The sequence below is a fragment of the Babylonia areolata genome, chromosome 24, assembly GCF_041734735.1.
Source record: "Babylonia areolata isolate BAREFJ2019XMU chromosome 24, ASM4173473v1, whole genome shotgun sequence".
NCBI classification, from domain to species: Eukaryota; Metazoa; Mollusca; class Gastropoda; order Neogastropoda; family Buccinidae; genus Babylonia; species Babylonia areolata.
Genome location: NC_134899.1, coordinates 37,429,170 through 37,445,050, shown reverse-complemented (window position 1 = coordinate 37,445,050; position 15,881 = coordinate 37,429,170). Strand labels below are relative to the sequence as shown.

Here is a 15,881-nt window from a genome sequence, read left to right as displayed (position 1 = left end):
TGTGGATGTGTGTTTTTTTTGTGAGTGTGTGAGTTATTGTCCATTACAACAACCACAAAAGCAACATGTTGCTGAATGAATGAGGATTTGTGGAATGGGTGGATGAGAAAAGAGGAAATAAAAGCAAAAAATCTTCCTTCAGTGTTTAAAAAAAAAAAAAGGTTATCTTCCTTGACTGTTTTTCTGATCACTGATAAGAGTTTTTGAAAAGAGGCAAAGGGCAGGTAACACTGTCATGTCAGTGATTCATACAATTAATCATTTTAAAACATATCACACCATTCTATCATGTTCACAATAATCAAAATAAAAAGACAGATTACACAATTATGTTAATCATTCTTACAAATCATCAAAGAAAATATATGGCAGGATTCCCCCATGTTAACAATACTCAAAATTGTCAGGCAAATTTAAGATTTATGTCACATATTCACACAATTCTTAAAAAAAAAAAAGGTACAATTCTCTCATGTTAATCAATAATCTCAGTGAAAAGGTAGCTTCACAATTACCAGGTATGTCATTTACTCATGATATAAAAAAAAAATCATTTTAAAATGTAAGGCAACTGAGTCTCTTATGTTAACAATAATCAGAATGTAGATAGCAGAGTCAGATTAATGTACAAAAACAACAAGCACACATGGCCGTTTTAAAGCGGTCACAAGAACAAAGGCAATATACATGGCAGTTTTGAAGTCAAGATTAGTGTACAAGAACAAAGATGGCATGCATGGCTGTGGTCAGATTAATGTGCAAGAAGAAAGAAAACATACATGGCTTTTTGAAGTGGTCAGATTAATGTACAACCACCACCAGTGTACATAGCTGTTTTGAAGTGGTCAGAGTAATGTACAACCACCACCAGCATACATAGCTGTTTTGAAGTGGTCAGATTAATGTACAACCACCACCAGTGTACATAGCTGTTTTGAAGTGGTTAGATTAATGTACAACCACCACCAGTGTACATAGCTGTTTTGAAGTGGTCAGAATAATGTACAACAACCAGCACAACGCCCAATAAAGGACCAGCTGCAGAGGTAACACAACTAAAGGGACTACTTCAAGGAAACATATTAAACTGAACACTGTTTACTTGATGAATTAATGACCTACACAACCAATCAAAATAAAGATGATCTGTCCCAAAGCAAAATATGAACATCAGAATTCCATAACAATGATGGATCACTTACTATCTTCATTTCTGGAGCAGGATTTTAACGAGCTAATCAAACCATACCAATACAGTGATGAAATCATGTTAATTCTTCCCCTTCTGCATTTGTGGGATGTGATTATGAGTGGGCTTTTACATGTGCAACCATTTTTACCCCACCATTTAGGCAACCATACTGTTTCCAGGGGTATTTTAACTCCATTTATAATACTTACATCCCAATCCACTTTTCAGACCACATCAGTGATTTGATCAATTTCAACCCAAACCCATCCCCACGAGATGCAAAACAAGCACAGACCACTGCCACACATGAAACAGACATAACAGTCAGTAAAATGAGACAGTCCACCACACCACTGCACACAAGAAGAGAGATCACACAGGCTGAGCTGAAGGCATCACACATTTTCCTTCACTCATCACCTCCCTATGAAAAAAAAGAGCAAAAAGAAAATTCACTTTAGAAAAAAAATGTCAGCCATCTCAAGTGATAGTGTTGTGTCAGAGTACTGGGGGTGACTGATAGTGTTGTGTCAGAGTACTGGGGGTGACTGATAGTGTTGTGTCAGAGTACTGGGGGTGACTGATAGTGTTGTGTCAGAGTACTGGGGGTGACTGACTTTTAAGCACTGTGTGACAACAGTCAAATGACACAGTGTATTCCCAGGACAACTGACAGAAAATTTCATCACCACTCAGGACAATCTGATGTGTGACGGGGATCTGACCTGTTGCGTTCTCCATCCCACAGAGCTGTCAGTAAACGCAGACTTCCATCCACCAGTCCCATCCACAGCCAGTCACACTGTGTACTGCATGAACCTGGTCCGGCGGTCACCAGTGACCTTTTCTGCTCAGCTGTCACCATGGCGGATGTTCCATGTGCACAGCAATCAGTTCTCATCCAGCTTCACTGTGAGACTGGTGCTGTGGAACAACACTTTGCAGATAATGCCGGCAGTGAAGTAACCACCAGTGTCGATCCTTTGTCGCTCCTCTCCTTGTCCTTCATGTGTTGTTCACTTCTTGCAGCCAGCAACAACAAAGGACCCTGACTGTAGTACTGATTTTCCCTACGACACTGACTCAGGCGCTGTCTGAACAAGAAATGCCGAGTCAGTAATGGACACTGGTATCAAGCATGAATCACACTGCCAAGCTGTATGACGGTGCCTGATAGTCCATCATTGCCCTGACAGTCTGTTCAGCGTCCTGATTGTCCATCATTCCCCTGACACAGTCTGTTCAGCATCCTGATAGTCCATCATCCCCCTGACACAGTCTGACCAGCATCCCGATAGTCCATCATTCCCTGACACAGTCTGTTCAGCATCCTGATAGTCCATCATCCCCCTGACACAGTCTGACCAGCATCCTGATAGTCCATCATCCCCTGACACAGTCTGACCAGTATCCCGATAGTCCATCATCCCCTGACAACAGTCTGACCAGTATCCCGATAGTCCATTCATTCCCCCCTGACACTAGTCTGACCAGCATCCTGATAGTCTATCATCCCCCTGACACAGTCTGACCAGCATCCTGATAGTCCATCATCCCCCTGACACAGTCTGACCAGCATCTCCAGGATTGTGAGGGGACACTGTGTGGGGAAAAGTGAATAGACCATGTGTACAGAACAGGGAGATGACAGAATAACTTCAGAAAAATAAGACAGTGGAAAGATAAAAGGAAAATAGTATGGAAAAGAGGATGTATGTAGCAATAAGAACACTGCACATGTAAAATGGGGCTTCTGTTTATAACAGAATAATTATATCTGATGAAGAATTAACAATAAATAGCTAATGCCATAAAAAAAGTAATCTTTTCTAGAAAGATGCTAATATTTCTTGTAAATGTGGGTCCAATATCACACAAAACCACAGATTACTACAAATATCTTGTGGTTATCTGCTATAAAACAAATCATTTTCAATGCCAGGGTCCATTTTGCAAATCAATGAAAACACTATCCACCTTCAACAAGTTTACATCAGTTCAGACACTGAAATAACAGTTCATCTGTAATCACAAGTCTGTTAACTTATGGGGCAGAATAATGATTCCTTGTTCCACAGATATGGCACAATCAACTTGACACATCACCTTCTTCCACATCTGTCCTCCACCTTCCAACTCAAGTCTTCCACCCTCTCCCAACCCAGTCTTCCACTGGTGGAGTGGTGGTCTACTGGACAGAGCACCAAGGAGTGGAGGTCCAAAATTTGAGTCAAGCAAGAACTGGGATATTTTCTTCTCCTCCAGTGCACATTCAGTGGGGCGGTATGGGTGCTAGTCTTTCCATAAGCACTTAGTGCACATGAAAGAACTCATGGCAACAAGAAAATTGTAACTGGGAAAGTGCTAGAGAAAAAAAATCACTTTGATATAAAAAATATCCAGAAAACAGAGAAACAAACAAACAAACAAAACAAAAAAACCTTGTGGTACTAGAAAGCAGACTGGATTTTCACACAAAGTTTCCTGTTGTGACATGAAAGTAATGCATTCAGTTAAGATATACCACAGGCAAAACATTGGGTTTCTACATACATACATATAACACAGGCAAGACATTGGGTATCTTGATACCGATAACAAAGGCAAGGAATGTACTCTTACTCAGACAATAATATGCTTGAAAGTAGTTTTAAGTGTAAATACCACAAGTCTTATATTAAGTCTTAGCCAGACACCATGTAGCAATAAACAAGTGAACAATTCAAGTATGGATCAGGAAAACATTACTTGAATTAGTCCAGACATACATTATGCACTTCCCAAAACAGAAAATAGTGTAGATATGTTCAGAAACAAACAACTGCAATTTTTCTTATCAAAAAAGAAGAAAACAGAATTTCACTGATTATAGAATCATGGATACTGAAAGTGGAAAAATTCAACAGAATCATTGAATGTAGAATCACAGCTAATATAAAACAGGGAAAAAGTCAAAAGAATTAATCTGATTATAGAACCATAGCTGAACCATAGATAACAAAACTGGAATACAATCAGACACCCTTTAAGTGTTTAAGTGAAAGGGATCATAAGGTTCTAATGAGAAGAAAAGATACACATACAGAAAAAAGTCTTAGAAAAGCAACAGACTGTGTAATTTGTGAAGAAGCTGATTTTGTTCATAATCATTACAGCATATTCAAATCATTTAGTCTAAAACTGATAATGGGTAAAAAAATTTAAAAAAAACTTTAAAAAACCAACCCAAAATAACAACAACAAAAAAACACACAAAAACTTTTTTTGTCTGTATCTGAACTGTACATCATGTCCAGTCATGTGTCCTACTCTGTGTGTGTGTGTGTGTGTGTGTGTGTGTGTGTGTGTCTGTGTGTAAATGTGTGTGTGTGTGTGTGTGTGTGTGTGCGAGCGCATGTGTGTGTTAAAAAGCTCCAATGTCCTAAAGCCTTACATAACCACCCAGGCAGTGAATCATACATCCACAGTGCCGAGGGCTTTGCACAGAAAGACGTCACCCAATCCTCTCCTCCCGTCGTTTCAACCTTTCTCAAACACTGTGCTTTACATATTATGCATGAACAGGACATCAATCATTCAAGACATCCCACCTCTAGCTGCTTTCTTCATTGAGCTGTGCTGGTTCTCTTCAACTTGGACACTGAAGACAAAGATTTTAGTGGATTCAGTGAGCAGGATGATGTTGAATAAACGTGACTATCACTAAATTATGGATCTTATTTCCGTTGTGTTTATTTATTACTTTTTTGTGGCACTAGCAGTATTTTCGCTTGCTTTTCTTTGTGTTGTTCCCGCTTGTGTTTATTTCATAGCCTACAGTATCGACAGCTTTTCTTAGTATCAGTGTGTGTTCCGGTACCGGAAATAAGTGCGGCTTATAAACAGGTGCGGCTTATGTATGTATAAAAATTTAGTGGGTGCGGCTTATATACCAGTGCGCTCAATAGACCAAACTTTACGGTACATATTATGCATGAACAGGACATCAATCATTCAAGACATCCCACCTCTAGCTGCTTTTTTCATTGAGCTCTATTCTTTTAATTACAATCATACCTGATGTCAGAAATGTGTATCCTGTATTATGTTGAATAATCATAATATAAGCATGCAATCAAAGCCTTCCTAGCACGTTGGGTTATGCTGCTGTCAGGCATCTGCACAGCAGATGTGGAGTAGCATGTATGGATTTTTCTGAATGCACTGATGCATCCTTGAGAAACTGAAACCAAATAATTAAGCCTTCTGGCAAGACAAATATTAAATAATAGCCCTCCTAAAAAGTGGTTTGTTCCGGATTCTGAGGTCAGCTTGTAAACTGATTATCTCCCTTGAGCTGAAATTAAAAATAATGATAAACTTTATTTTTAAAGAAGCACATACTTATAATTTGCTCATCAAAGGCATACTCTTTTTCAAAAATTGTTTCTGCCATAGTCATTTGGATGTTAGCATATTTCTCCACTACTATACTCTTCAGTTCCATATAATGATAAATCGTGACTAACATCACAGTATTTGGCGCCAAATAAAAAAAAAAAATTGGATACTGATCCACATGACCACTTCTGTTTCACATTTTGACATGAATGTGTATATTTTTCAGATCAATTAACACAAAGTAGGTCTATGGCTACTGTCACACACTCCAGAAATCTGGGCAAGCCCAAAAGTCAGGAGACGTGGACTTTTAGGGTCGACACCGCGCAACACACACTCCCAAGAAGGACGCAGAAATCCGTGTACGATTTTACAACTTTTATTCACACAATCACACACATATGGGTACAGGACTTACTTCCTAAGCTATCCCCAAACCCAAACCCTCGCCCCCACCTAACTCTAAACCACCCCTCCTTAACCCACCTTTAACCCCCACCGGGACAAAATCAAGAAACGAAAGAAAAACGAACCAAACACATACACACTCGCACATTCACTGCATAACTGGCAACCTTCATTTAAACTCATCTGTCACTCGTTGACGGACTGAAAAATCCCTGCTCCAGGCTGAGAGTCGAACGCTAACTACAATCTCTCCCTCGACGTCCAGCTCACCCACAGAGCACCCCACCAGATGAGTCTGGGAGGTCGCGGCAAGCAGGGCAGGCTGCGGTCGAAGGTCGACGCCGAGGGACGATCTGGATCCCCAGGGTGCGACCCCAGGGTTTCGTGTCAGCGCTCGGCTACTCAGGTGGAAGACCCCGAGGGGCGACCTCGGAGCTGGGACAGCAGAGCAGTCGATTTGCCGCTACTTGCATCGGGGAACGCAGAACAACGCCCTGGAACCACCAGTCAACCTTGGGACAGCAGGGCCGTCGGACGTTGTCGCCTGAGTCGAGGAACGCGGAACCACATTGCCATGAGACCTCAATAAACAAACAAACAAGCAAGCTGGGGACGGGGATAACCCCGTCAGTACCAGTCCATAACCGCATAACCCTATGCGCGTTGGGCGACCTTAGAAGCCACAGGTTGTGCTCTCATTCATCCAACAAGCACTCTAAGGCAAAATAATGAACAACCACTGTCATACACCAATCACACGACAACATGCATGCCTGGAAGTGAGGGGTCCGGAACCTGCCAGGGTACCGGCCGTCGCCCTACTTATACGGTGGCACAGGTCAACCCAAGACTCGAACCCCAAACCTTGTGCTGCGCATCCTGAAGCACGCTCCCACAGCGCTACGCTGCCAGAATCGAAGGCCCAATCAAGGTAACCTCCCTTTCACAAGCAGACATGTTGGAACAGAACATTCAAAAAGGAAAAATTATGATAGCACCAACGCGTGGCTGCCAAAGCCATTCGGATCACAAGCAGAGCAATTAAAGTGAACAAATCAATACACAAACTCTTCCAGTGCTCGGTCCATACAGGGAGAGAACTCAGTAACCTATTATTGCCACAATAGCTTACACGGAAAACACTATCTTCTGACACGCTGCTACCAGCGGCCACTTATGCAGGTTTAAGAACCTATCGAAACACAGTATTTCCCCCAACGTCTCCCTCACATTCCCGATACTAACATCAGCTTGTAAGCTTTACATATCCACCGTACAATCTGTCGAACAAATTACGGAGATTATACTATTCCCTCACACTTCCTCACAAGTGTATTAATATAAGCTCAAACCCGTAACTCACGGAATGATAATTATAACACTGGACCGTTACACGACAGTCTGTAACATCAGGTAATCCTAACAGTTTCATAAAGTGACCCCAGCCACTGTCCAACCCACAGACCTCCCAAAAGTGGAAAAGACAACTAAAGACACTTGAAACAGTTACCGCCTGATAAAAGGTTACCTCACGACAGCTTGTGATGGGCGAAGGTGGTGACTTGGGTGGGACCTTCAGCCGGGCACTGCAGCCTCTGCTCACCGGCTTGCTAAAGATCAGGCAGAGGTTCTGGCTGGCCAAGATCTCCTCTCCATCAGCCTTCCGGGCCTCTGCCACAAGGTCCGCCCTCTCTGACGTCTCAGAGTCAAGTCACACCTAAGCACAGTCAGCTGCAGCCAGGTAAACAGCAGGTGAGCGCGAGTTCTGCACTTGGCACGCTAACCGGCCAAAACACACATTGCACACACTGCACTGCAGTTGCAGTCATGCCAATGTGATAAGAGCCCTCTCGCTCCTACAGAGCGGTGTGTGCACGTGCTGCACAACTCTTACACAGGTAAAACGAGTGTGCATACACACGCTTTTACCAAACCAAGAACATGTCAGAAAACATGATCTAGAGAAACTGGGATTCGAACTCCCAACCATCGGAACTAACACCACTTTCACTAGCCACTGAGCCATACTAAATCGCTCGCACTTCCGCCTATACTTCCGCAGCAACGAAAGGTTGGGCTGATCCATGACAGCTACCAATGTCTGATATCAATGGTGTTGAATGACAAAAAAACAACAACAAAAAAACACCCCTAACATTTTCCAGTCTACCTCACAATTATGTTGCCACTCTGTTGGTTTGTTGTCAAAGCATACAGCAGAAGGAGTGAGCAGTATGACAGTGAACACATTACAGACACTTCACACCTTCAGACGTCAACCTGCACCAACATTCCAGTGAAAGAGGTCCACCACCCAGAACTGAATGTGTATTCTTTATCACCATAGGTTCTCAGCCACACCCTCTGTCCAGCCTTCATCTTCACCACAGTGTGCCCTGTTGACCAGCTGTAGCTCTTGGAAAGCACATAACCTTTCAATTTACCATCTAACACTATGCTAAGTCTGGCCTCTTTCTTCGCATCAGCCTTATTCGGACTGGTGGTGGCCATGAAACAGTAGACACCGCCCAGTGGAGCGGTGAACTGCCCGGTGCCACTGTCATAACCACCCCCCACATTGCTGACGACCTGGTCACAGATCAGGGTCTGCTCCTTGGTGGTGGTCACATCCTTTGACAGAATCGCATGGAATGCGACCTGGGTGTTGGCTGTCGCTGGAAGGAAAAGATGTGGGGTGATGGATTATTGAAGAAGCATCGTGTAATTCTAGAGGTCACTGTCATGCCAGGTCTCTCAAACATTGTATCTACAAAAACTATTCTTAAGGATTTTTGTGTACATGCACAGTCAGAGAAAAACAAGGGATTCTCTCTCTTGGGTGCACACACACACACACACACACACACACACACACACACACACACACAAGCTGTCCTTCCTGTATTGTAGTGTCCTTCTGACAGGTCATGTACCTTGTTATCCAGTTTAGCACACACAAACTCTCTCTCTCTCTCTGTCTCTCTCTCACTCTCTCTGTCTCTCTCTCTCACTCACTCTCTCTCTCTCTCTCACACACACACTCTCTCTCTCTCTCTCTCTCTCTCTCACTGCCCTTGTGACTGCTGTACAGAAAGCCATGCTACACTGGGTACCAGCACAGTGCAGAATGACAGGCAACAACAGAGCACACACACTGGCCAAGGAAGCAGCACACAGTGAGCAGACCCACAGCCTGGTGTCCCTTGGTGATGCCCACACTATCATCAAGGCACACCTGAAGGGGAAACAACAGCTCCCATACCCCTGCCCTCAACACAACCCTCATCTGTTGGGACAAGAGGAACAGGTCAACATCTGCTGCCTGAGAACAGATCACAATCACCGGCACCACACACACACACACACACACACACACACACACACACACACACTTTGCCATCAGACAGTGTGGAGAAATGTTCATGTGGCACAGGACTAATCACAGCAAACCACATCCTCCACAGCTGTCCAACGCATGCTGCAGCCAGAACCACTCTCTGGCCAACACCAACATCACTGGAGACAAAACTATACAGCCCCCTGGAGGACCTGTGGAGGATAGCAGCCGTCACCAGGATACTGGGGTGGACATCACCAGGAGAGGAACCAGCAAGACACAGATTTCAGCACTGCACAACCATCAGTGCAAACCACATCACAACTAGAGGGAAGCGGAACACCTTTCAACTTCTTCCTCTTCTTCCTTTGCTTTTGTCTTGTGGTAAGAGGTGGTCTTACCACTATCAGTTTCCTTCCAGGTCAAGCCATTTCCTTTCACAGTAACCCTTCCCTTTTGCTTTGATCAGGCTGGGAGGTCTCTGGCATTGAGACGATAGCTTACTTATTTCTTTCGGAACAAAAAGTAGACAAGAAAGACCTTGACTTCCTGGTCACAGCAGACTCCACCAGCACTGAAGCAATGCTCATCAAGGCACAGCTCTGGTGGGTGGGACATCTCATCAGGGTCAAGCAGTACCACAAGTCCTGAACATTTCTGTATGGGCAGCTTGTCACAGGGAACAGAAGCTGGGATCAAACACAGAAATGGTAGAAAGACACCGTCAACACCAACCTCCAGTGGTGCAACATAGTGACAGGTACTGGAAGATGCAGCTGTTGACCGTCCACACTGGTCAACCCTCACTTGACAAGCTTCCAGCCAGCAGTGCCACAGGGCAGCATTAACATTAACATCAGTCTCAACAACATTGTCCTTGGACACGAAGAATCACCAAGACAAACAAAGACACAGACAGAGACATGAACAGAGATACTGACATAGGGTGTCACTCACCAAATCGAGTTTCCAGAGCAGTCAGTGCCTTCATTTTGTCTTGCAGTGAATCCTGGACGGGCTTCAGCTTCTGCTCAAGGGAGACAACCTGGTTTTTGGATGCTGTCATGTCAGTTTGCAGGGTAGAGTGTCCTCCCTCAAGATCAGAAATGCTCTTTTGGACCTTGGCCATGTCTGACTTCAGCTCACTGCAGTGGGTCTTCAGCTGGCTGACATCATTCTTCGTGATGGCATTGTCTGCCTGTAAAGCTGTGATGTCTGTCTGGACAGTGGTGAGCTTGGAGTCAACAGCACCATGATCAGCCTTCAGTTGGATGATGTCCGTCTGCTGCATGGAAACCTCTGTCTGCATGGAGACCACATCATTGTGAAGCTTGGCCAGGTCTGCACTCACTTTGTCCTTTTCTGCTGTCAACCCAGCCAGGTCCTGGTGAACAATGACGTTTTTATCTCTCAGGGCTGCCATCTCTCTCTGCAGGGCGGCCTGGTCAGTGGTCAGTTTCATGTTCTGGTCTTTCAGGGCTGTCAATTCTCTTTGCAGACTGCTCTGCTCTGATGACAGCTTGCTGTTGATGTTATTCACCTGTGTCACATTTTGTGCAAGCATTGTGTTGGTAGACTGCATCAAGCTGACCCGCCCTGCCAAGTCTTCAAACTTCTCATACAGATCATTCAGGTTCCTTGGATGTGTCCCCACTGATAACACAGTTCCTGGGTCAGCTTGAAAGCCTAGTGATCCTGAAGCTGCCTTGCTGTGGGCAGGGTCTGAAGACTGGGTGGACTTGACGACTTTCCCCATGAACGACTGCAGAGTGTTGATCATCAGGAGAGTATTGTCTTCCACCTGATGTCTGAGCAGTGCAGCACTGTCCAGCTTCCTGTTCAGGATCATCTGAGCTTCTCCCTGCAGGAACAGTGCCGCTCTGAGCTGGGCCGCTGACACAGGAGCTGGCTGTGACGGTGACAGTTGTTGTTGAAGCGTGTCCCGTGTTTGCCGTGCTTCTGTCATGCTGGAGTGAAGCTGCTCAGTCATAGTGTCACACTCCTCTCTCAGACTGACCAGACAGGCGTCACGTGCATCGGCAGCATGGCGCAGCAGAGTGCTGTAGCGAACATTGATGCTGTTGTCCATGGCTCTTCTCTCCTGGTTCAGCTGACACTCTTCTTCTGTCAGTTTCTTCAAGGTGTCGTCAACCATCTTCAGCTGCTCCTCTACCTGACAACTTGTTGGGCTCTGTGCTGAGCTGGTTGAGTCTGAGGGGTCCTGCAGCACTGTCACCTGAATTCCTTTACAGAACTTGTCATGAGAGCGTTGACACTGACAACAAAATTTGATCTGGCATTTGCTGCAGTGGAACTGGGCTTTCTGATCTCCATCACACACACTGCACAGCATAGGTTGGGAATCTTTCTTTCTCCAGTCAGTGTCCAGGTTAAAGTTTGTCTGCAGACCAGAAAACAAAAACACACACATACTGTATGTATGCAAACACAGACATACACTGTAACACACAATGTCTTGCTCTATTCAATATTATATCTCTTTAAACTTCAAAAACGTTATAATAGTGTATCTTCTATTTGTTTAAAATCATTTCCAAGTTTTTGTATAAACATTTTTCTGTGTAATAACATCTTATTGACTTGCCTCCAAAATGAAAGGAGAGGGAGAGACACAACAGACATAAAAAGGTATCAAACCCCTTTCCCTCAACCACTCAACCCTGTCACCAGCAGTAAGACGTGTCTACCTGGAAGGCTTTCACACCCCCAGCAGGGACAGGAACGACACGACGACAGGTGGGGCACGTCAGACTTCTTGCTGACCTCTCTCCTCCCTCTTCAACGTCTTGTCCACCAGTGCCACATGTCTGAAACACACAGCCACACATGACAGTGCAGGACAGTGTCAACAACAACTGTGATTCTGGATCCACTCTGTGCACAACATGATCACACAGTATCACACCTATTTTGAATGGAAATCATTTGGACAATTCCTGTTCTAACTTTATGAAGTTTTCTATCAGATGTATATTTTTATCAAACTGGTGTCCACAGTAGCATCCCTCAGGGAAACATTCTTGTTTCCTTGTTGTTTACTATTTTGATTGATGACTTGCCTGACCAGGCTCAAAGTTTGCATCCATTAGGATGCTTGATCTATTCAAGAGAACTTAAACTTTTATCAATGAGGATATGTAAATTGTAGAAAACTGTGTATAAATCTCTTATCAGACCTACATTTAGAGTATGGTGATGCCTTGTGGTCTTCTTTGTTCAAATGTCAAATTAATTAATTGCTGCTAAGCATGAACAACAAACAGCAAAAATGTTACTGGTGGAATGTAAAGATGTGTCATATGTTGAGAGCTTCACATATATCTGTATTTACAGTATATATTTTCTATATTGCACTCATAAAATTAAAGGTGCAGGACAGGCAGTCTAAATGAAACTTTTAAGTTAAATCTGTCACAGCTATGGGGACTTGGACTGAAACATGTTTCTCCCATTTCCTTAACTGATATGATTAACAATTATAATTATGGATACTAAGTGCTTTACAAAACACATGATTTCTTACATGACACATTACATCTATGTTACATATACACACTAAAAATAAAATGTACCTCGCAAATGATACAGACAGACACACAGAGAAAGACACAGATGAACAGACAGACAGATATATGCACACATGTACACACAAACACACACACACACACACACACACACACACACACACACTGCATACATACACATTATAAATGTATACACACATAGTCAAGCACACCACATGGAAAGAGTGGACCTGCCACAACAGAATTCATCGCTGAAGAAGGAGGTGAGCTTTCAGACCAGATTTGAATGAGGTGAGAGAGTCAGGATGTAAGCAGTTATCTGGGAGTCTGTTCTTCAGTGATTGAAAAGGAAATGATATGTTTCCGCAGGTTTTACTTTTGACGTGAGATATCCTGAGAAGTTGAGTATCAGATGAAGAACAGAGCTGGTGAGACAGAGTGTGTAAACATACATACATACACACAGACACACACACATATATATATATATGTGTATATATATGTGGTGGGGGGGGAGAAGAGGATGTGTGTGTGTGCGTGTGTGTGTGTGTGTGTGTGTGTACACATACATACATATATCATAAAATTAATAAAATATTTTGCAATAATTCCAAACCAGTATGACATAAATATTATATATGTAACAGAGCTGTCCCTTCCAAATTTGCTATTTAACATGCAAACAAATTTATCTTATGAGTACGTGATTAACAAAAACAAACAACCCACCCCTCCTAGATGCAGCTAAATATAATAGTAGATCTTGTGTCTTCTTCTCCTTCAAATGTTACGATGATGAGGCTGATGATGATGGTGACATGCTTGAAAGAGTGATTCTATGGGTTAGCTGGAGTGTGTTGGGGTTCCTCACCTGCCCCAATGATCAACAGTCAAGTGTGTGTTGGAGAGAGGGGGATGTGGTGGGTGTTGTGGGTGGGGTTGTGGCAAACGGGGATGAAGTGGGGCTGGTTATGTCTGGGAATAGATGGCTTCCACTGAGACCAATGTGACTGGGAAATCAGCTTTGATGATTAACTGAATTTTGCTGGACACACCCAAGACATGAAAGACTGGTCTACTATTAAACGAGACGGCTATCTCAAAGGCTTGTAAGTCCTCAAACTAATTTTACTGCACAACTTTCAATGATAACAGTATTGGCTTCTGTGCCGTTTCCACCCATTGTAATTTCGGTTTCTGTCACGTCATGTCGTTTCAGGAGGAAAAAGTACTTGCCAACATTTTAGCACCAGCTGTTCTTTCATTAATCATAAACAAAATATTACAATACAATAATTCGACAGCGAACATTCCTCGCCCCATCCCAGCCCACCTTTCCCCAAGGGCAGCAGACCTCTCAGTCTGAGGGGGCCTGACACTGTGTGGTCGAGTGTGATGGCCATCTGTTAATCAGCACAATGTTCGTAATCGTATTATTGCTGTCTTACCTGTTTTTCTCTTTCCTCCAGATCCATCAAACACGGCAAGCAGAACGTGTGCCTGCATGGCAGGATCCTTGCTTGCCGTCCTTCAAATGGTTCGAGGCACACACTGCAGGTAGGCCTCGTGTCTTCCTCAGTTCCACCAGTTGCCATGTTTTGTTTGTTTCGGGACAAAATTTCCGTGTTCAGTTCTTAGTTTCGGTTTCTGTCACGTGATACAGTTTTGAGATGTAATGGTGTGCTTTCGAGATTTCAAATGATCTTGCCAAAATTCTTGCTCGCGGTTTTTCTGTATATATTTTTTGTAGTTGATCAGGTCTAGGACAATGTTTTCATTTCCAACTTCAACGCGTTTTATTTTGGATTATTGATCAGGGGAGAAAACTCAAAAACTTCAACAAAGTTTTGAACCGCACGTTGCTCCCCTTCAACTGTGAGCAGTGAAATAATGACTGACGTAGATTCCTTTATGCATATAAATAAAGTGATTTTAAATGTGTTTGCTCTTCAATGCGTGTGAAAGGGAAAAAACATTTATTATAAAAAAAAAAAAAGCAACAACAACAAAACATATGTTAAGTATAAGTCGCACATGGACATCTGTTCAAAATGCACAATTCATCTTGTCACCCAACAACATAATTTACATAAATTCAGATCAAATGGATGATTCATTATCATTCTGTGATAAGGTAGCAGCTTTCTTCTTGTTGATAGGCAGCCCAGTTTCAAGACTGAAAACCCTGCATGGTTCGCACTCGAAACCTTGGTTTATAGTCTTCTTTGAAAGACTTCAAGTTGGGAATGGCGTCAGAACAAAGGTTAACTTTGAAGAGAACCTCCGTCCCTCCCCCCCTCCCCCCACCCTCCAACTTCGGACCTAACAGCCCAGTGAAGACTAGAACCCCAGTCTCCAGGATCATGTCGAGTCCGACTCTCTGCCAACTGAGCTATTCCAGTTCCTGCTGGTAGATATGTCCTCCACTCCACTCCTGCATTTCTATGTAATATGATTTTATGCAACTTGTACCATTTTCGTTTCACATCATGCATTTTACTAATGTTCCTTGAGCAACTTTTTTTCCTTGAAATATCTGTTCAGTCTGTATAACAATTTTAAAGTTATATCATCTGATGTCAGAAAGTATTTATAAGTAAAGTCTATCAACAAATCATACTGGTGAAGTGTGCACTGCATGTGTGGCTGTATGTGGGTGTCAGTGTGCTCCATTTGAAGTAGACACTTACAACCAGCAGACCCCGTCCCCTCCTGCCTTCACCCCTTCCACCCCCCTCCCACCCACCCCTCGCTCATTTGTCTTTTCAGACCTTTCCCTTCCACCTGTGTCAGTCAACTACACACACACACACACACACACACACACACACACACACACACACACACACATTATTATTTGCATGTCAGGTTCAAGATGAAAGGGGTGTTGGAAGCAGAATGATGATTATTATGCTAATCCAGTACAATGATGTGTGTGAATCCCTCACCTGTTGACTTTGAGACATCCCCTCACTGGCCAGCTTTCTTCAACTTCAGCCCACTGCCGGAGGCAGATTTA

General features: G+C 43.4%; 1 protein-coding gene across 1 annotated transcript; it reads right to left on the bottom strand.

Moving 5' to 3' along the window:
- Positions 1 to 8,235: 8,235 nt before the first annotated feature.
- Positions 8,236 to 14,559, bottom strand: LOC143299219 (uncharacterized). The gene is made up of 4 exons (XM_076612414.1): positions 14,311 to 14,559; positions 12,026 to 12,145; positions 10,275 to 11,718; positions 8,236 to 8,655 (listed from the first exon to the last, which is right to left on the bottom strand). Exons 1-4 carry the CDS (start codon positions 14,455 to 14,457, stop codon positions 8,249 to 8,251), a joined length of 2,118 nt encoding a protein of 705 aa, XP_076468529.1. The 5' UTR covers positions 14,458 to 14,559; the 3' UTR covers positions 8,236 to 8,248.
- Between the last annotated feature and the right edge of the window lie 1,322 nt (positions 14,560 to 15,881).